Below are 20,337 nucleotides of genomic sequence, written 5' to 3'. Positions count from 1 at the left end.
CAACAGGGCGACCAACGATTGCAACATGCTGTGCGCAACAATGTTGGGATATGTGGCGTTGAAATGTTGCGTGCATTTGGCTGAAGCTTAAGGGGTGAAACGTGTAACACGCGTTCACAGCGTTTGAATATTAACTTTCGCCGAGTACCATATTTGGAAACACGAAGAGTTTCAGGGGCGTAACTAGCAAGAGGCAAGACGAGGCACTTGCCTCGTCTTGATTAGAATCCAAAATTAAAAACAAAATACGTTTAGTGATGTAATGTATATGAAATGATTCATTTATCACATTCAAAATACGTTTAGTTTGAAACATAATTCTTAGTTAAACAAGATTGATTTTTTCAAGAAATTCCTTTTTGAAAAATGCTTATGAAAGAGTTTCAGAGCTTCTTGTTCTCCAAATTTTCTATAGAGCATGTCCCCAGAACTTCCTACTAAAAGAAAGTTCTTGCCTGGTTACGGCCCTGAATTTGTGCGCAAATGCTTCAAACACGTAATGACACACGCAACAACATTTTCGGTTTTGTGATGAGTTAATTGAATTCTGACCTTAGCGCCGCAAATTTTTTTACAGAAACTGATATAGTTTAAAAATAAAGAAATTAATTGAAATTAGAAAATAAATTAATTTAACCGTGATAAGGCCTATTAACCTGAGACGCATTGGTTAAAGCCCTTCTATTTATTATTAATGTTAAAATAGTGAGACTGAGAAAGAATCTATTTTTTGTTGTCATCTTGTAGGGAAATGCAAAAAGAGGGAATGTAACCGCGACTATGAGTGCAAACTTGGCGACCAATGTGTGCACGGGCTTTGTAAGCCAATCCCAGGCTTCTGCACGAGTGAGGGAGATTGCGACAAAGGCGAGTGCTGTGCAATGGTGGCGGGAAAGAGCGGATTGTGCAAGCCCATGCGCCAGCCTGGGCAATGGTGCCTATTGAAGGTACGCAAACAAATAAAACATGACATGTTACTAACTAGCTTTTTGTTCATGCTATTTAGTTAAACAAAAAGTCTTCGAGTGGCCACATAACAAGAAAGGACGATTTTCGAGCATTGTAAAATGACACTTTCACACGAGTTGAGATAAACTTGAAAAAAGGCGGGTGTTTTTCACATTTACCCGAAAACAATCCGTTTCAATCTTTTCGAATTTTTACCATCCATGCTCCTTTTTGGCCTTTCTGTGTTTCTTTTGAGTTATCGTACTGTTTTGAACCGTTATTGTGATTTTCAGTCAATTCTATGACCAGTTAGTTAGCGTTGAAATTACTTAAAAAATGCGCGACATAGGGGGGTTTCATATAAAATTGGGTAAAGTCTGCGTTCAAACCAAGTGGCCCATCCCGTAAAGGGCTTATCTTGGTTCCGTCATTTAGTGACTAGGAGTATTTCTATTCCACACTGGAAGGGATGCTAGTCTATCGCAGGATAACCCCCTTCCCCATGCAGTATCAAATTTTCCGGCACCATTTTTATGCCTGGGTGGAGAGAAGCACTATGAGAGAAAATTTTCTTGCTCAAGAACACAACACAATTGCCCCAGCCAGGGCCAAGCCCGGACCGAACGATCCGGGGTCCAGTGCGCTAGCCTTTAGGCCACCGCGCCTCTACAGACGTCAACCTAGCCATTTTTGTTATTCTTATCATTTTTCATTAAACTGTTATTTTAATTGTTATTTTACAGCCATCTGCGCATGCACAAGAATGCCCCTGTGTTTCCGGTTACGCCTGCGAGAAGAAATCAGCATACAGTACCTGGGGAAAGTGCATGGAAACTGAAGGGGGATCTGGGTCCGGGTCAGGTGACTTCTAAGTCACGTGATCGAGAGGAAAAACAATGTCCCGAAGAACGCTTGTTGCTCGTTTAAAGAAAAGCTAACACGACTTAGACTTTAATGAACAAGTAAAATAAAAAATTCATGATTCTTTGTGTTACTTTATTTTTGTGTTACTTTATTTTGGCGACATTACTTCTCCGAGAATTGGCTCAGCCCGCGGTTTTGACCCAAAAGTTGCTAAACAGTAGTTCTCGTAGTTCTCGTGAGCGCTCGCGCTAGTTTTTTTCCGAGTGCTTCAACGAAGACTGTCCAAAACTAGCACTTATTTCCTCGACTGCCGGAGGACGTTTTTTAAGTGACTACTCGAGAGGTTCTAAAGGAAAAAAAGAAATTTCTGTAAAGAAATCAAAGTCAATGGAAAGTGCGTTTGTGTATCCTTTTTTCTGACTACCGTAATGTTCCGAACGTAAAAATCCGCTGAAAATAGCGATAAAATTTCACGCGCGGAAAATGCCTGAAGTAACACGGCAGATTTGCAAAAAAGTGTCCTCGGCTATAGGCGCCCTTAAACGAGTGCGTCCCTTTATATCGAAAGGAACTGCAATTCAAATTTATAACGCTTTAATATGCCACATTTCGATTATAGCAGCCCCGTTTGGGACTGTATGAGTGGTTATTTGAGTGACAACCTCAAAAAATTACAGAACCGTGCAGCCAGAGTTATAACTAAATCACCTTTTGATACGAGTTCAAACCACCTCCTTTCCACACTCGACTGGGAGAGGCTATTTTCTAGAAGAAAGAAACAGAAAGCCTTAATAATGTTTAAAACCATGAATGGACTTACCCCAGATTACCTACAAAACCTTTTCTCTCAGCGTCACTCTGTTTATAACTTGAGAGACTCTGAGGGAAAGCTGACGCTACCCAAACCAAATACCAACTATTTAAAACGAAGCTTTTCTTACTGCGGCGCTATGCTCTGGAATAACATGCCCAAATGTCTTAAAAATGCCGTATCAGTTAATAATTTTAAGAAAATTATCAAGAAGGTAGCTGACGTATCGGATTCCCACACGGCAATCATGTAAAGCAGTTTTAGTTTTAGTTTTTTAAATACTTAAATTATTGTAACTGATGATTTTCCGTGTTTAAATAAAGTTTTACATTACATTACATTACAGTTCCCGAAAGTGACGCGGCAAATCCCGAAAGTAACGCCACAAATCCCGAAAATAACGCGGCAATTCCCGAGTGTAACGCAGCAAAACCCGAAAAAAAGCGCGGCAAATGCCGAAAATAACGCGGCAATTCCCGAGTGTAACGCAGCAAAACCCGAAAAAAAGCGCGGCAAATGCCGAGAGTAACGAGACAAATCCAGAAAATAACGCAGCGAATCCCGACATTTCGAAAGCAATGCCCGAAAATAACGACCTTTCATTTCGAAAGTATAGAACCTCCATAAGTATAAAAGAAGTGACCTGAAAAATAATTTGTATTGTTATGAGAGACAAACAGTGGAAATAACAGGTACAACCAGCTACAGTTGAATCCCGACAACTCGAACCCTCAATAACTCAAACCCCTCGCCAACTCAAACCTTTTTCAATTCCCCTTCAGGTCATTTTCTTACTAATGTTCTCCCCGATAACTCGAACCTTTTACGATTTCTCTTAAAGGTTCGAGATATCGGGATTCAACTGTATATACCAGACTGATTAAATGTTTATTTTAGATAGTCCTTATCTAAACATTTTTTATATTACTCTGTTTAATGTGATATAAATTTTATCGACACGATGGCTCGGATGGAAATGGATTGCAATTTAAAACGTTTGCCAACGTTTTCAAGTTGTTTCCGCGCACCTTCAAAAAAATCGACATTCATAGCCGATGTTTGATTTCTATCCCCAAATAAAGGTTATATCTTCCGTTAAATGTTCAAAGATAAAGTTTTTCATGGATAAAGTTGCCTACCACTTATTTCAGAACAGTTTAGACCAAAAAACTGCGAAATTCCCGCGACATTTATTTATTTTGCCACACTAACAAAAAATATAATTATGAAAATATAGATAATACAAAATCAATATACAAGATAATAATTAATTTACAACACTACAATATAATATAAGATTAGAAACAAAATGGCGAGGGAACCTAATAAAAAACCACGGGGCTTGTAAGCTTAGGTTCCCTCACATAGTTCCTTTAACCCATAGAATCGGTATTAATAAGCAAAATCGCATCCACGCGGTCCACCGTTAAAATTTTCAAGACTCAAAGTGTTCACTTGTTCCAATACTCGACTGTTAAAGAAGTGATGTTAAGGTTTTAAAAGCGACGAACTAATCTTTCTACACTTTCGATTTTCGTTTGTACCGCCTTGATCCTAACGACAGACGCTAAATTCAAATGCGGCTTCAAAATCATGAAAAGAAAAACAGAATTCTGGAGTTCAAACGTGGTTTGCTAGAATTACCAAAACGCTACAGTCTGGCAAATGTAATTTTTAAATGACGATTTGGTTTATATTAATTGTTTATCCAATCATTTGAACCTAATTCAAATACAATTTTTCATCTGACACACAAATCTGTACAATTTCGCGTGAGTGACGTCACGACTCAGACAAGACACAGACAAACAAACCGAAATGGCGGACGATTTTTCTAAAACACTTTCTGAAGCAGCCGGTATTCCTAAAACACTTTCAATAAACGAAAACTTCGCCTAGATTCCTTCTATGTATTTGTCAAAGAACACGCTGATGTTTTTTAAGCCTTGTGATGGTTATATTCATTTGCATTTCATTCTCGCGCGCTTCGCTATTCAACACAAACGCACGACGGAAAATTTCTTATTATTGCAAATGTAGTGTTTACTTAAATCAAAAACTTTTCTCCATTTATTTCTTTTTTTGTGTGGCTTGTTTTTCATATTATTCCTTTGAAAGTTTTTGGTTTTTGTTAACATGACAATTTTACCTTATATAATATAAAATGTTCTTTTGAGTGCGTTGATTTAAATATTATGGGAATAAGGGAAGTGGGATTTGTTAAGTCCTTAAAATTATATATATTCAGTTCGTCAACGTAGTGTCCGGGAATTTTTTCTTCTTTCTCTCGATATTAAACCGGCGACCGTCAGGAGAAAATTTTTTCGCCGGAATTTTAAATCGTGAGAAACACAAAAACTTAACATTGCAGAAATTTCTTGTAATGGGGTAATTGAAAAAGCTCAAGTTAAGAATCACGTACGAAACTTGTCCGGGCAGCTGATTTGACATTTGTACTTCTTTTAAACATGTTTTTCTTTGTTGAATATACGTGCTGAAAACTGAATAAAGTCAAATGCAATGTTCATATCAGTGAAAGGTCACCGCTTTCAAAGCCCTTGACACTATGAAAAACACTTCACGCGATCAGAAAGAAAGAAAAGAAGAGCGTGTAAAGCTCTTGATCAAATAAAAAACTTCAGCTGCTAACCTGTTTTAGAGACGTTTGTTCAAAGTAAAGATTGTTTTACGATTCGCAATGCGCTGAGAAATCCTACGTGGCAACAAATCGTATAAAATGCGGGTCTTGGCGTGCTATTGTTACAAAGTACTAAAGGCTTCTTGACACGTGCTCTCTTAAGATGCAGTTTCTTCTAGGATTTTTAACGTTAATATCTTTAGCTGTTGTTATTTTTGGAGACATCAAAATAGAAGAAGACCATGGATTAGCTCGAGGATATGTAAGTCGCTATTTACATTATTTTTCTACAAGAGTATTGTTTTTCCGTCCCATGCTCTTAAGTCGGAAAAATTTCTTGTTAATATTCTTATTTTATAACGTACGACATTTCCGTTTTAGAATGTCTTGGGTGTATAACTTCTTTCAGAAATGATATTAGTATCAAACATTCGGGTTTTGCTGCCTTTGTTGTTTCTTGGCTAGTTTTGCCATGTAGAAAAAGGACGAATTTTGTACTGTTTAGCTGAAAACAGTACCTGTATTGTATTTAACGCACAACTGTATTTATTTTCGCAATCTCAGCCTCAGGTTTTTTTGATATTGATTTGGAAATCATTCTTGTTTGTGATGTGGTTGCTTGATTTTGCCAATACATGTAATAAAAGGAAATAAACAGGATTACTTAAAATGACGTAGCCTGTTCCCTTAAAGCTTTAAATTAAGTGTTTTGTATATTGATTTAGTTTTTGAATATCACCGAACCTCAAAAACACATGGGCCGTTTTCACACTAGAGACGAATAATCCGTCTTAGACGGATTATCCGTTCAACACAGATAATCCGTCTTAGTGTGTGAAAACAGGACGGTATTCATTGTAGAAGGATAATTTTATCCGTCCGATTTTCCTTTTTTTAGACGAATTTTGAGGACGGAACATCAGTCTAAGTCGGATAAATCGTCTTGAATAGCAAAGCGCGCAGGGTCTTAAAATAGGATGCAAATGAATATAACCGGGACGAGGCTTAAAAAACCATCAGCGTGTTCTGAGAGAAATAGAAGGAATCTTGGCGAAGTTTTCGTTTTATGAAAGTGTTTTAGGAATACCAGCTGCCTTAGAAAGTGTTTTAGGAAAATCGTCCGCAATTTCGGTTTGTTTGTCTGAGTCTTGTCAGAGTCGGGACGTCACTTACGCCCTTCGCTATTCACATGAGGACGGATAAACTCATCTGATCTTGTCCTCAAAAGCCTGGAACTCGAGAGCGCGCGCTGCGTTCTGGGAAAGAAATTGATCCCATGTGATTAATCCAGTTTAAGCTTTACAACGTTGAGAACAGAATAAATAAGTGCTACGACTGGGCTGTGGTTCACGTTTCTACCTGACTTTGTTGTCTTTCTTTCAGATAAAATGCGGCAACCGTTACTGTTATGATGGATTCTACTGCCTCAATGGCGATTGCCGTGTAAAGCGATCATGTTCACATCACGCACATTGCCCCAAAGACCAGTACTGCGACACATACCGACAGGCTTGCAGAAAGGGTGTAAGAAGATGCTACCACCAAGCTGAATGTGGCTCTAGGAATATGTGCAAAGGTGGCATCTGTCAAAAGCGCGAGTGTATCAAACACACGGAGTGTCCTGGGAACCAGGCTTGCGAATACCCTCCGGGGTACTGCATGGAATACGAATCTTACTGCTATGACGGATATCACGGCTACTGTAAAGCTGGCTACGCTTGCATTGATAGTGAGTGTCGGTTTGTACAGTAAATTAGAACCTGGCCCTTTTTCAAGGCCATCTCAGATGGCTCTTATATGTTAGAAGCAGCGTGGTCTCGTGGTTAGGGCGCTGGACTTGTTCCGGGTTCAAATCCTCCTCCCTGCCACTAGATGGACTGTGTTCGGTGGTCCCAAATTCAACTCCTCCACGCTTTGTAAGCGGCCAACTGGTCGGCATCCTGCCAATTGGGGGTATTTAACAAGTCTCTGTTCGATTTACAATATTTGTCCATTTATTTACAGTGCCTGGTGCCTTCAATTAGCACAGCAGTGCTAAATACGTTAACACTTCAATGAAGTGATTTATTTATTTTTTTACGTCGAGTGGAAAATTAGGCCTTTAAGATAATTAAATAAGTTCAAACTTTTTATAAAAATACTACTTGCTGCTCGCTTTAAAAATTAAATTAATATCGGCGTTTCCCTTAATTCTAATTCCACGCTAAATGCCGATATACAGGCCTAATTGTAAACGAAAAAGCCCTTCGCCATAGACACAAGTGTATTTCAAAGATTTGAGATTTCATTGTTACACAGTTAGTTCACTAATGAGGTAAAAAGTTACTAAAAAGCTCTTTGGGGACTAAGTTGTCTATTTAATAAAATATATGGTATTTGCTGTCTTCTTGTAGAAAAATGCAAAAAACGAGAATGCAACTATATCCATGACTGTAAGCTTGGTGACCACTGTGTTGACGGATTTTGCAAACCACGACCAGGATTCTGCATGAATAACGGAGAATGTAACAACGACGAGTGCTGTGCTAAGGTGGGAAACAATGAACATGGTCTTTGTAAGCCAATGAGTAAGCCAGGCCGTGGATGGTGCCCATTACAGGTAAAAAAAAAATCGGAAACTACTACTGAAAGATTAACTAAGAGCGCTTTTCATCAGTCAGAACTAGCCGGTCGGTCTGGCCTTTACCACGAGATTTTCTCACGAATTCACCGCAACAGTGTCTAAAATTTATACATTGACTAATTTGACAGGACAAATCTGACTAACAGCGGAATTCTGTTCTCGAATATATCGGTCTTGCTGGCCAGTTTCGACAAAGATCGCTAAGATCCCGTGGGGGGGCAAGGGGGCACTCCCTACAGTGGACCATACGGGAAGGTTTCATATGAAAGGGTGATCTTCTTCATGCTGCAGTTATATAAAAGGATAGGAACTTTACGAGTTGAAGTATAGAAAAGGAAAGGAAAAACTGTTATTTAGATTTCTTTATAAAGAACCTTTCAATTCATTTTCTAATAAACCCACAGACCAGTGAAGTAGAGATGAGGTGCCCCTGGTTTCTTTTGTGTGGGTATGTGAAAGATAAAAAAATATATGTATTTCTGTGCCATAAAAAAATAAAGGGTTGCCTTTTCCGTCAAAATGGTGTCTCCCGGGCAAAGATCAGTAATCTGTCTCGCTCTATTTCCATTGTTGCTACATTAATTTACAATTGCCTTATAAAAAACATGTTTTCTTTAAGTAATACTCTCATCTTACTTCGCAGCAATCTTTACAAGCATGTCCTTGTGTATCTGGCTCCCTCTGCGAACAGACGACAAGCAACATTTACTGGGGAAGGTGCGTGGCAACCGATGGGGGATCTGGGTCTGGGTCAGGTGACTTCTAAGTCACGTGAACAAAAAGGAAATCAAAGTTCCCCAAAAATTGCACTGATTGTACAAGAGAAGCCAATAAAACTTGGATTGTTATAAATCTTTGTTTGACTTCATTTTATAATGGACGTTTCTCGAGTAATAATGGATTGATGTGCGGAGAGAAAGAACTCAGAAAAAGATTCCGAGTTCACAGATGGGACTCGAACCCACGACCTTCCGTACACTAGTCGGACGCTCTAACCACTGAGCTACTGAGAACTCTAATGGTGAGCAGTGGTCATATGTGGGTGACACAACGACTGCATCGCGCAAATCACATTATGTTCTCGAGTAACAACTCCGATTCATATTAATAAAAGAGACCCAATGACTTAAATAACGTGATTAAGGATTTGGTTCAATACCATAAAATTCCAGTTATAAGCCCTGGGCTTATACAACGTCGTAAGGGGTTTTGTGTGGGATTATAAACGGAGGGGCTTATATCCGGGAGGGCTTATAAGCGGAATAAAAGAAAAAACATTTCGAAACGAGCCACGGGAGTGTTGATCGAAATACGCTTTTAAGATAAAACACATAATAAAGCAACATTTAGCCCTGTTTAGTACTGTCATCCAACAGAGGGGGGCTTATATCGGGGGTTGGGGGGGGTTATAATCGGATGCATTTTTTGTTTCCAGGTAGATGGGCCTATAACCGGAGGGACGTAAAAGCGGGGGGCTTAAACCCGGAAATTTACGGTACTTGCCTTAGAGCAGTTTTCAATTGAGTTTCGTAAAAGCAAAACCAAAGTTATCACTCTAGCTAATTACAAAGAGCACAGACAATCCAGTAAACCAATCAATACTCGAAGCAAATGCATGCTGCCGACACGAAGCGCGGGAAAAAGTGCGCGAGCGAGTCCCGATTGGTTTTGGTTTTACTTCTGATTGGCTGAGAAAGTGCCGCGGAAGTTTTAAACCAATCCAGAGCGTAGTAATGCAAAACCAATGCAAAAACCAATTACTTTTGACACTCAAGTGAAAACTGCTTTTATGCATTTCCTAAATCAAGGTTATTCCCCAGTATTCAATTGTGTGCATTCTAATTTCACGCGAAGCGTGGGCTTAAAAAATGGCGGCTTTTTTATGGGCCAAAGATGTAAATCGTCATTTTTTCGTGAGCGAGTATGGTGACCCATCGTCCTTTTCTCTTGTTTTAAATTTAGCAATGACTGTCTTTCTGTAAAGTAATAAATACAGACTAGTGTAGAATAACAAGCAATCGTCAGAAACGCGATTTAACTAAGCCCCCGTGATTATAATAATAACTGAATTATTTTGTAAACAGCTAATTCGAGAAAGGTCGGAAAAAGCACAAGAGTGCACGCGACAAGACCGAAAGGTAGTTTGGGTAGAAGTAAAATACTAATACTAATAAGATTGCAACATGACAAACGCGAATTTTCCTGTTTTTTTTTCTCTTTAGACATGTGGAAACAAGGAACTTTTAGCCACGCTGAATTTTAGAAGAATTTTCAAAACTCAAAGGCATGCGACAGAAAAGGAAAGCTACAGAAAAAGGCCTCCTGAGAGGAAAAACAAAATCTTCACGTGCAAAAATACAAACTTGTACATTTTTTCTAGGCCAATATGCAAAATTTAAGTGAATACCCAGACCACCTTTCGGTCTTGTCGCGTGCACTTTTGTGTTTTTTCCCGACAACCTTTCTCGAATTAGCTATAAAGAACAAGGTGTTATTGCTCCTGAGCAAGTGGGGGGAACCCCGTGTTATTTCAAAATGTAATTTTCTACAAGATAGACAGCCAATAGACAAAGTTTGACAAGAATCTCAGTGCGGTGGAATGACCTAAAGCTAAAGCGTTATTATACGCTTATTAAAATAATCAAGTGTCAGACGTCATTTTGGTTGTGATTGACTGTTAGTCGGTAGCAAATATTGACAAAAATTTTAAGGCCTAAACTTTTCTTGGATTCTCTCTTTCAAATAAGTTGATATTAAACGGATACGTCATTTGTCAGATTTCTTAGGCACTTGCATCGTTTAAATTATAAACCATTGAAATTGTGCATTTCCTAAATCAAGGTTATTCCCCAGTATTGAATTGTGTGCATTCTTATTTCACGCGAAGCTTGCGCATTAAAAATGGCGGTTTTTTATGGGCTTATTTAATAAGCGAAAATTGTGTCGGGTTTAACTTTTTTAGTTGACATTAGAAATACTTCTGTTTTTTGTTCATGTGTGAGGCGAGTTTTACACACAAGCAAGATTTATTCCATACGCCAAATTAAAATTGACTTTTTTGACAAATCCTCACATTGCAGTTTGACAGATTTATCATCTATATTGATCAGCTGCAAGATCTAGTTTTGATTTTAGAATTTTGATGATGCCGCGCGAAGTGAAAACGATCTACAAAAAATTCGTGTTGCGAAACATATGTGAAATCTTAAGTTAAGGTAAACAGAATAATAAGTTTGTGACGTGGCCAACAGGTAATGCTGACCTTCCTCTTTCGGAGGAAAAACTATAAAGACTTTACAAAAGAAGCAGTTATGATTTATTAAAAATCTCTCATCGGTGAAGACTCCTATATTGATCTTTTGTTAGGAGGCGTTTTACTTATGGGATAGCCAGAAAATTGCCTTTTAGGTCACGTCTTTTGCCATTTATTTCTTTTCGATTCTTTTTACAGCTTGAAAGCCATCTTCTTTTCAATTTATTCACTTTTTTCCAGTCGTCCAAAAATGGTCCCACAAAAATTAAATTTGGAACCAAAGTCAGTGGTGACACACATCACCAAATATATCGCTAATAAGTTTAGATTAAATTAACCCTTTCACTCCTAAACGCGCATTCAGGCGCTATTTGGAGGTGCAGTCATTGATTCACTTGTGACGTCATTAATTAGCACGTCAGTGGAATTTCGTGATAAGAATCTGATAGAGCTTGAATCGACCTTTCTACAGGACTGTTCATTTTGAATATCAGTTGCATTCTGACAGAGCTAATCAAAGAAAAACAAAATCCATTTTTGGTGCAAAATCGTTGTTAAAGAGGCCAGTACACCTGTAATTGGTCAAGGTCCCCTTTTCAGGGTTTTCCATTGATAATGTCAAAACTTTTTTGGCCAAAAGATAGGATATGAAGAGTAGAAGGTAACGAGAATAAGAAAGCGAGAAAAAAAGGAAGCAAAGGGGCAAAAAAAACAATTTGGAACGGTTCAGCAAAAAAAAAAAAAAAAAAAAAAAAGTCCAAATTTCGGCTTATGCGCATGCACCAAAGTAAAATATTCTACATTTTTACACAGAATCTTTATGAAAATGTTGCTGAAGTGTGAAAAAGTGCTTCTTTAGCAAAGTTGAGGTAAATTCCAGACCATAGCACCAAAATTTCAGTTTAGCGGCTAAAAAAACGCGTTTTTTGAGGAAAATGTGGGGGTCAAAGGGTTAAGGCTTGGACGTGAATACGGAAAAAAATGAAAAGTCCTTCTATCAATACAGTTTATATTTTATGCACAAATCAAAACAAGAAAATTCCAGATATGGGAAAATGCCACAATTTCACACGAACCAGAGCATTAATTATAATTGATATCATATTATGAAAGAAAATTATAAAATTGGCTGTGATTAATGATCAATTTTTGACCTTATTACATGTAGATTATTTTGTGAAAAGCTATAATAAAAACCTTAACAATTTGTTCGAGTAAAGAGTAATATTTGTATTTTTTAATTAAACTCCGTGTCAGTCAACGAAACGGCTGTACAAATAGCTAACTCATAAATTTTAAGAACATTATGTTTTCAATACTGGTCTTTTCTCTTCGAAGCTCAAAGATAACGAGGCGATGTCAAACTTTACTAAGAATGGAATCTACGAATCGTTACAAGCGGTAGCTTGCACATCGTCTCTTCATGGGAAACACTTTATATACTCACTTGCAGCTTTAAAGGTTCTTCTTGCCATTACAGCAACTCTAGGAAACACTCTGATCCTTGCTGCTCTTCGAATGGAGTCGTCCCTTTATCCGCCGTCAAAACTGATGTTCCAGTGCCTAGCAGTGACGGATCTATGTGTTGGTGTTTTGGCTCAACCGCTATTTGTCATTCAGTTGATGTCTTTAACACACAAAAGAGTACAGCTTTGTCACACTGTCGAAAGCATTAACAAAATAACCGGTGCAACTTTAGGCGGAGTGTCTTTGCTTACACTAACAGCAATAAGCGTGGACAGACTTCTTGCTCTGCTTTTGGGATTAAGATACAGACAAACAGTGACTTTGAGACGAGCACGCACAATGGTGATCATCATTTGGATTCTTAATATTGCCACTTGCAGTTTGCGACGGTTTTGGAAGCCCGTTGTAATTTCCAGGGTGATTTCTGTCTCAATTCACTCCTCTCTGGCAATCTCAGCACTCTCTTACTTAATTATCTATCTGAAACTTCGTCGACATCAAAATGCAATGCAGGGACAAGAGAACAAAGGAGGAAATTCTCTGAACATAGCACGATACAGAAAGACAGTGTCCACAGCACTATGTGTTCAGTTAGCATTGATAGCTTGCTACCTTCCTTATGCTATAGTTGTCGCTATGGCGCGCCACTCTACCGCGCTTAACCTTGCTGCTCGAATAGCTATAACTTTTGTATTCTTAAACTCATCTCTTAACCCGATTCTTTACTGTTGGAAGATTAACAGTGTAAGACAAGCAGTGAATGTCATAATTAGACAGTTGTGTAATTGTGTTCTCGGAAGTTAAAGATAAAAACGTTTTAATTTTCACAAACTGGGCTTCATCCAAAGAACCCAAAGTTAGTTACCTGTCTAGCTGTAAATGAGAAATATCATCCACAGACTTCAAACCTGGAAATAGGATTAATATTAAGCTACTCTAGCCGACAATGGGTTAACTTGCAACCTGGGCCTCATCCCTTTTAGAGTTACGCAAAATGCGACCAGAGAGCGACAGTTCTTTTCTTTTTTTTGCGTGAACACCAAATTACGCACTGGGTTTAATACACTCACTGTCTATATTTTGACTTGCCCTGCGGTCTGTTTGCAGTTTGTAGTTTCCTTCAATTTCCGCGTTTCCCTTCCCGACACGGGAAATCGTTGGGAAATCTCGTCCCTAGGCCTACTGGGGCGGCGGCCATTCACTCCTTTTTGGGGCGGCGGCCCCAAAAATGTTTCGGCTTCATCGATTTACTAATTTCGCTTAGGTATGGATGCTCCGCTCGAAGGCGCGCGTGGGAGGTAATATTAAAACACTTGACGCTTTAAAACTGTTGTTAAAACTCATATTCTTTTTTTAATTTAGCTTTTATAGAGCTCTTTTATTATCGTATGACCTTTTTCTTGATTCAGGCTTTGCTTCCGTAGTCCCCTTGAGGCCTTTCCTAAATTTCCTATGCAGTTTTTGAGTGGGATTTCAGTTTCGGTACTTTGTGAAAAAGGATAATTAAAGCTAAAACTTAATTTAACGTTGCTTAAATTAAAACGTACTGACGTAATACTTTCGCTCGGTGGCCGAAATTCACTTGTGGGTCAATAGTTTTGAATTTAGAATTTTGAGGAAGTCGCGTGAAAACGATCTCCAAAGAATTTGTGCTGCGAAACGTGTCGAAAGTAAAACGTCACCTTAAAGTAAACAGATGAAATAAATTTGCGATGTGGCCAACAACTACTGTTGACCTCGTCTTTTGGAGGGAAAGAAAATTAAATAGCATAAAGACTTTGCGAAAAAAACCAATTAGGATGTATTAGAAAAACTCTGATCGGTGAAGTCCTAATTGATCTTTTGTTAAAAGCGTTTTATCTCATATGATGGTCACGAAATTTTCTTTAAGGTGACACCTTAAGGCTTTCGCTATTAAGTTTTCTACATCCCGAATATTGCGCCCAGAAAGCAATCCTTTTTCAATTTATTCCGTTTTATTTAATTGAAAAAAAAAAAATGGTCCAACAAAATCAATAATATATTACAAGAGACAAATATATTGCTAATAAATTTGGATTTTAAGTTTTTGACGTAATAAAGAAATCCTCTCATCATTCGGTTTACATTTTAAGCACAAATCAAAACAACAAATCCAAATAAAAAATTCATGATTAACGTACGGTTAGAGCTTCAATTATATATTTTTTTCGTAATTATCGTGAATGAAAATTACCCTCGAACACTCTTCAATTTTAGGATCAATTTCGGCCATATTATCCATAGATATATTTTTAAAAAGCTATGAACAAAAACCTAATACTGTTGGAGTAAAGAGTAAATTCGTATTTTCTGTCAGTCTTCGAGACAGCTGGAAAAATATATAACGCATAAATATTAAGCATAATTATCTTTTTCAATACTGTTCTTTTTGCTTTCGGAACAATAAGATAACGAAGCAATGTCGAACTTTACCAAGGATGGAATCTACGAAACATTACAAACGATAGCTTGCACGTCGTCCTTTCACGGAAATCACTTTATACATTCGCTAGCAGCATTTAACGTTCTTCTCGCCGTAACAGCATCTTTGGGAAATGCTTTTATCTTTGTTGCTCTTCGAAAGCTGTCTTCCCTTCATCCGCCGTCAAAACTGATGTTCCAGTACCTAGCAGTGACGGATCTTTGTGTTGGTGTTTTGGCACAACCTGTATTTGTCATTCAGTTGATGTCTATAACACACAAAAGAGTACAACTCTGTTACACTGTTGAAACCATCAACAAAATCGCTGGTGCAAGTTTAGGGGGAATATCTTTGCTAACAATAACGGCAATAAGCGTAGATAGACTTCTTGCTCTTCGTTTGGGATTAAGATACAGACAAACAGTAACTTTGGGGCGAACACGCGCAATAGTGGTTTTCATTTGGATTCTTAACATTGCCACTTGCAGTTTACGATGGTTTTGGAAGTACGTTCTCATATCCAGGGTGATTTCTGTCTTTATTTATTCCTCTCTGGCAATCTCAGCGTTTTCTTACTTTATTATCTATCTGACACTCCGTTGTCATCGCAATGCAATGCAGGGACAACCGAACAGAGGAAGAAATTCTCCAAATATAGCACGGTACAGAAAGTCAGTGTCCACAACACTGTGGGTGCAGATAACAATGATAGCATGTTATCTTCCTTATGCTATAGTTGTCGCTATGGCCCGCCACTCTACTTCGCTTAATCTTGCTGTTCGACTGGCAATTACTCTTGTATTCTTAAACTCATCTCTGAACCCGATTCTTTACTGTTGGAAAATTAACGGAGTAAAACAAGCAGTAAAGGACATAATTAGACAGTTGGGTAATTGTTCGGGTTGAAAGCGGAAATAAATAAAAGAAACCTTCAAAAATGTCTTAAATTATATCTGACACAAATCCAGAAGTAAGAAGTTTTAATAAACAGTTTAGGTGAGCTATAGTAAAAGCAAATTTGTATTACGTTTGGAAGAATCGCTCCTGTTCAAAAGCTAAGACGGAGTAACAAGTTTTTTTCTGTTTTTTGGAACATTTTCGGGATTAAGCAGAATTGATTTTATTTTGTAAAACGGCAATGTTTTGTGATCATAAATCTAAGCTGTACGGTTTTTTGCTGCTCTTACCCGATGAAACCTTTCACCATCGAATATGCACAGCATAGAGCACTGCGTGAAATTACAACTTAACAGCTTTCATTTTAATGGTCACACACAAGGATTTCACCCACACGCAAGGTTTGAGCTACCTTGTACAGTAAAAAAAAACAATACCAAATGCATGTACTGCTCCACCAAACAGTGGCAATTTATTTAATAGATCGATGATCACACACCGGCTTGGGTTTCATCAGTGGACTTAATAAATACATTTTTTATAGCATATACATAAGAAACAGCACTTAATTCAAAAAAACCCTGCTCAATAGCTTTCATTTGAACCTCACGGCTTCACAAACTAGACTAGGGTTTTTACTGCAAATTTGAAAAGTTAGATTTACTTTGTATAAGATAAAGAGCACTAGGTGAATGAATGGCTTCGGTTTTTGCAACTTTTAGCTTCAAATTTATTTATTTATATTTACAGAAAAGAGTGTCATCTGCAACAGAAAAACCGGAAGTATCGTTCAATTGCTTTCATTTTAACGTTCACACTCTAGAGTTTTATAAACAGACTTGTAGAATTAGGATTTAGATATGACTATGAAAATAAAGAGTTTAAGAGTTAACATGCCACATGAGCCTGTAATGTGATGAACATGCGGTAGAAGCCGTTCGGCTCACGCGCAATACAGTACTTTTATAAACGTGACGGGATCGGCGAACGTAATGCACTTCAGAGGTAAGCAACAAATAAAAAAAAAAACAGATCTATAGATAAACGTATTGGGACAAGTCATCGCAAAAATTAAAACTCAGATTGCTATGAACCTCTGTTCCACTTCAATTTGCAAGGATGTTTCTCAATTATTACAAGGAACCCAGTGACTAACATTATTTGATTGAGACTTGGCTTCATTTGTCATCCTGACTCCCTGTTGTTGATACTGTTTGAATGCTCGCCCCTTTATATTAGCGCTTGTGCTAAATCAGCTCCCCATGGCAAACAAATGTTTCCCTTTTTGCCCATCAACATTCTCTTTTTTTTTTCTCCATATTTCACATTCTACCAAGTGTGTGACGTGACAGCGTGACCGTTATCACGTGATAAACTAGTCACGCGACGAGCTCGGCCTCGTGGCACGAGGGAGACATTTTGTAAAGCGGTTTTCATGCTAACTCGCTATAAAGTTTTGTTGTTGTCTCACTGAGGTGTGTCATTTTGAACACTTCATTCTTAAATCGACAAATTTCCTTTTTCCCGTGACACGAATGTCGAGAGCATACAAAAGGAACAACAAGATCAATTTTTTTTAATTTAGGATTTTGATGACGTCACGTGTAAACGATCTGTAGAGAATTCTTAAGGCAAAACATGAGTTGAAACTAAAATTTTCGAATTAGCGAAACAGAAGAAATATAAAAAACATCTAAATCTTAAAATTGTTTCGTGGAAAACAGCCAATATGGACCTTGTCTTTCGGAAGAAATGACTTAACATTAACATAACAAACATAACAAAAAAGCCATTTAAGAATATTAGTTTAATCGGTCAAGACTCCTAAACGTATGTTTTGCTAGGTCAGAGGTGTATGTCTTGTATAGGATGGTTAGAAAATTACATATCTTTCGACGTATCTCTATTTTAATATTGCGAGTAGTAAGCCCTTTTTTCTAATCTCTCCGGCCAACTCTATCGAAAAAAACAAAAAAAAAAGGTTCAACAATTTTCATTTTCAATTAGAACTAAACTCAATAATACATGTAGGCAAAATTAAACAATAATAAGGTTGGGGTTTAGTTTTTTTTGACGTGTTTACAGAATAATAAAGAACCTTCAAACATTAAGCTTACATTTCAGCAAAAATCAGAAAACAACAAACCATATTTAAAGAAAATTGCAAAATTAAAATGCCAATTAAACTCTAATTTATGTTGCTATCATATTGTGAAAGAAAATTGCTGGCGATTCCTTTTTTTACATTTAATGGTTATCTTAGACCTTATTCATGATATGTACTTATTCTTTAAAAGCTTTAAGTATAGAATACATTCGTAATTTTCAATTAAACGTCATGTCAATCATCGATGCAGCTGAGTAAATATATGAATTACTCAATACAGTTGATCTTTTCTCTTTCGGAACACAACGATGACGAGGTAAAAACGATGAAGCAAATATCTGGTAAATAAGTAAATCGTTCTGGACTACCCTGAAGTTTTATAATTTCAACAACTTTGCCAACTTACCAAGAATGGAGTCTACGAAATAACTAAAGCATAATAGCTTGTACATCGTGCCTATAGGGAAATCACTTCACACGTTCACAAGCAGCCAAACGTTCTTTTTGTCATTAGTGCGTCTCTAGAAAACTATCGTATTGTGAAAGGAAATTCCGCGAACACTCTAATGATCATCTTCGGCGTTATTAATTATAGACTTATTTTTGAAAAGTTATGAAACAAACTAAATTGTTTGTTTGAATAAAGCGGAGTAATTTTGTATTTTTTAATTAAACACAATTGTTATTTACGTGACGGTTGGGTAAACAGATAACTCACAAATAATGAATATTAAGCATATCGTTTGTAATACAGGTCTTTTCTCTTTGTAAATAAAACGATGACGAGGCAAAACCGACGAAGCAAACATTATGTTCATAAGGACATCGATCTGGGTTTCTATACAGTTTTATACGTTCAACAACAATGGCGAGCGTTACCAAGGACAGAATATACGAAACAGTTTAAGCATAAGCTTTCACATCGTGCCTGTAGGGAAATCACTTTACATGCTCACTCGCAGCCTTAAAAGTTTTTCTCGCCATTTCTGCGTCACGAGGCCGAATTGCTATCGTATTGTGAAATAAAAAACTGAAATTAACATTTAATTATCATTTTGGCCGTATTTTATATAGACTTGTTTGTGAAAAGTTAAAAAAAAACTCAATGGTATGTTTATGTAAAGAGCAATTTTCTATTTTTCAATTAAACACCATTGTCAGTCATGGTGACAGTTTTGTAAACAGATATTAATCTTACATATATTAAGCATGTCGTTTGCAATATTGGCCTTTTCTCTTTGTAAACAAACCGATGAGGCAAAACCTATGAAGCACATATCTTGTTTATAAGGACATCGATCCGGGTTACCCTAAAGTTCTATACTTTCAAGAACAATGCAGAACTTTACCAAGGATGGAATCTACGAAGCAATACAAGCAGTAGCTTGTACATCGTCCCTGTACGGAAATAACTTTATTCACACACTAACAGCTGTAAATATTCTTTTTGCCATTACTTCAACTATAGGAAATGCTCTTATCCTTGCTGCTCTTCGAAAGGAGTCTTCACTTCATCCGCCGTCAAAGCTCATGTTCCAGTGCCTAGCAGTCACGGATCTATGCGTTGGTGTTTTAGCACAACCTGTATTTGTCATTCAGCTGATGTCCATAACACAAAAAAGAGTACAACTTTGTTATACTGTTGTGAGCATCAACGAAGTCGCTGGTGGGAGTTTCAGCGGAGTGTCTCTGTTCACTTTAACTGCAATAAGCGTGGACAGACTTCTTGCTTTGCTTTTGGGATTACGTTACAAACAAACAATAACTTTGAGGCGAACTCGTTTATTACTGATTTTGTTCTGGGTTCTAAACATTGCCATTTGTAGCATGAGGCGGTTTTGGAAGCACGTTTTAATTTCCAATGTGGTTTCTGTGTTAATTTATTCTTCTCTGGCAATATCAGCTTTCTCTTACTTAAAGATCTATCTGGCACTTCGTCGTCATCACAATGCAATGCAAGGTATTGTCAAGCAAAGCCCACCAGACCTCAGGGAATAATCCTCTTAACATAGCACGATATAGAAAAACAGTATCCACAGCGCTGTACGTCCAGTTAGCACTCGTAGCTTGTTATCTTCCTTATGCTGTAGTTGTCGCTATGGCGCACGCCAGTGGCTACTCTCCATCGTTTAACTTTGCAGTTAGACTAACAATAACTTTTGTATTCTTTAACTCATCTTTGAACCCGATTCTTTACTGTTGGAAGATCAGAGGTGTAAGACAAGCAGTGAAGGACACAATAAGACAGTGTTGTATTTACTGTAATTGTAGCTGACATCATTTTGA

At 37.6% G+C, this 20,337-nt stretch overlaps 3 protein-coding genes and 1 long non-coding RNA gene across 4 annotated transcripts; all 4 read left to right on the top strand.

Moving 5' to 3' along the window:
• Positions 1-804: 804 nt before the first annotated feature.
• On the top strand, positions 805-1,844 carry LOC144628175 (uncharacterized). The gene is made up of 2 exons (XR_013566218.1): positions 805-947; positions 1,692-1,844. It is a non-coding gene; the product is annotated as an uncharacterized LOC144628175 (long non-coding RNA).
• Positions 1,845-12,493: 10,649 nt separating this feature from the next.
• LOC144667312 (adenosine receptor A2a-like) lies at positions 12,494-13,408 on the top strand. Its single transcript, XM_078528703.1, has one exon. It carries the CDS (start codon positions 12,494-12,496, stop codon positions 13,406-13,408), a length of 915 nt encoding a protein of 304 aa, XP_078384829.1.
• Positions 13,409-15,044: 1,636 nt separating this feature from the next.
• LOC144667311 (adenosine receptor A2a-like) lies at positions 15,045-15,953 on the top strand. Its single transcript, XM_078528702.1, has one exon. The coding sequence runs from the start codon at positions 15,045-15,047 to the stop codon at positions 15,951-15,953; it is 909 nt and encodes a 302-aa protein (XP_078384828.1).
• A 3,433-nt stretch (positions 15,954-19,386) lies between these two features.
• Positions 19,387-20,049, top strand: LOC144667310 (5-hydroxytryptamine receptor 1D-like). The gene has a single exon (XM_078528701.1). It carries the CDS (start codon positions 19,387-19,389, stop codon positions 20,047-20,049), a length of 663 nt encoding a protein of 220 aa, XP_078384827.1.
• Positions 20,050-20,337: the final 288 nt, after the last annotated feature.

The sequence above is a fragment of the Oculina patagonica genome, chromosome 10 (genome assembly GCF_052425735.1).
Source record: "Oculina patagonica isolate OP01 chromosome 10, crgOcupat, whole genome shotgun sequence".
Classification (NCBI taxonomy): domain Eukaryota; kingdom Metazoa; phylum Cnidaria; class Anthozoa; order Scleractinia; family Oculinidae; genus Oculina; species Oculina patagonica.
This window is presented reverse-complemented; position numbering and strand designations above follow the sequence as displayed.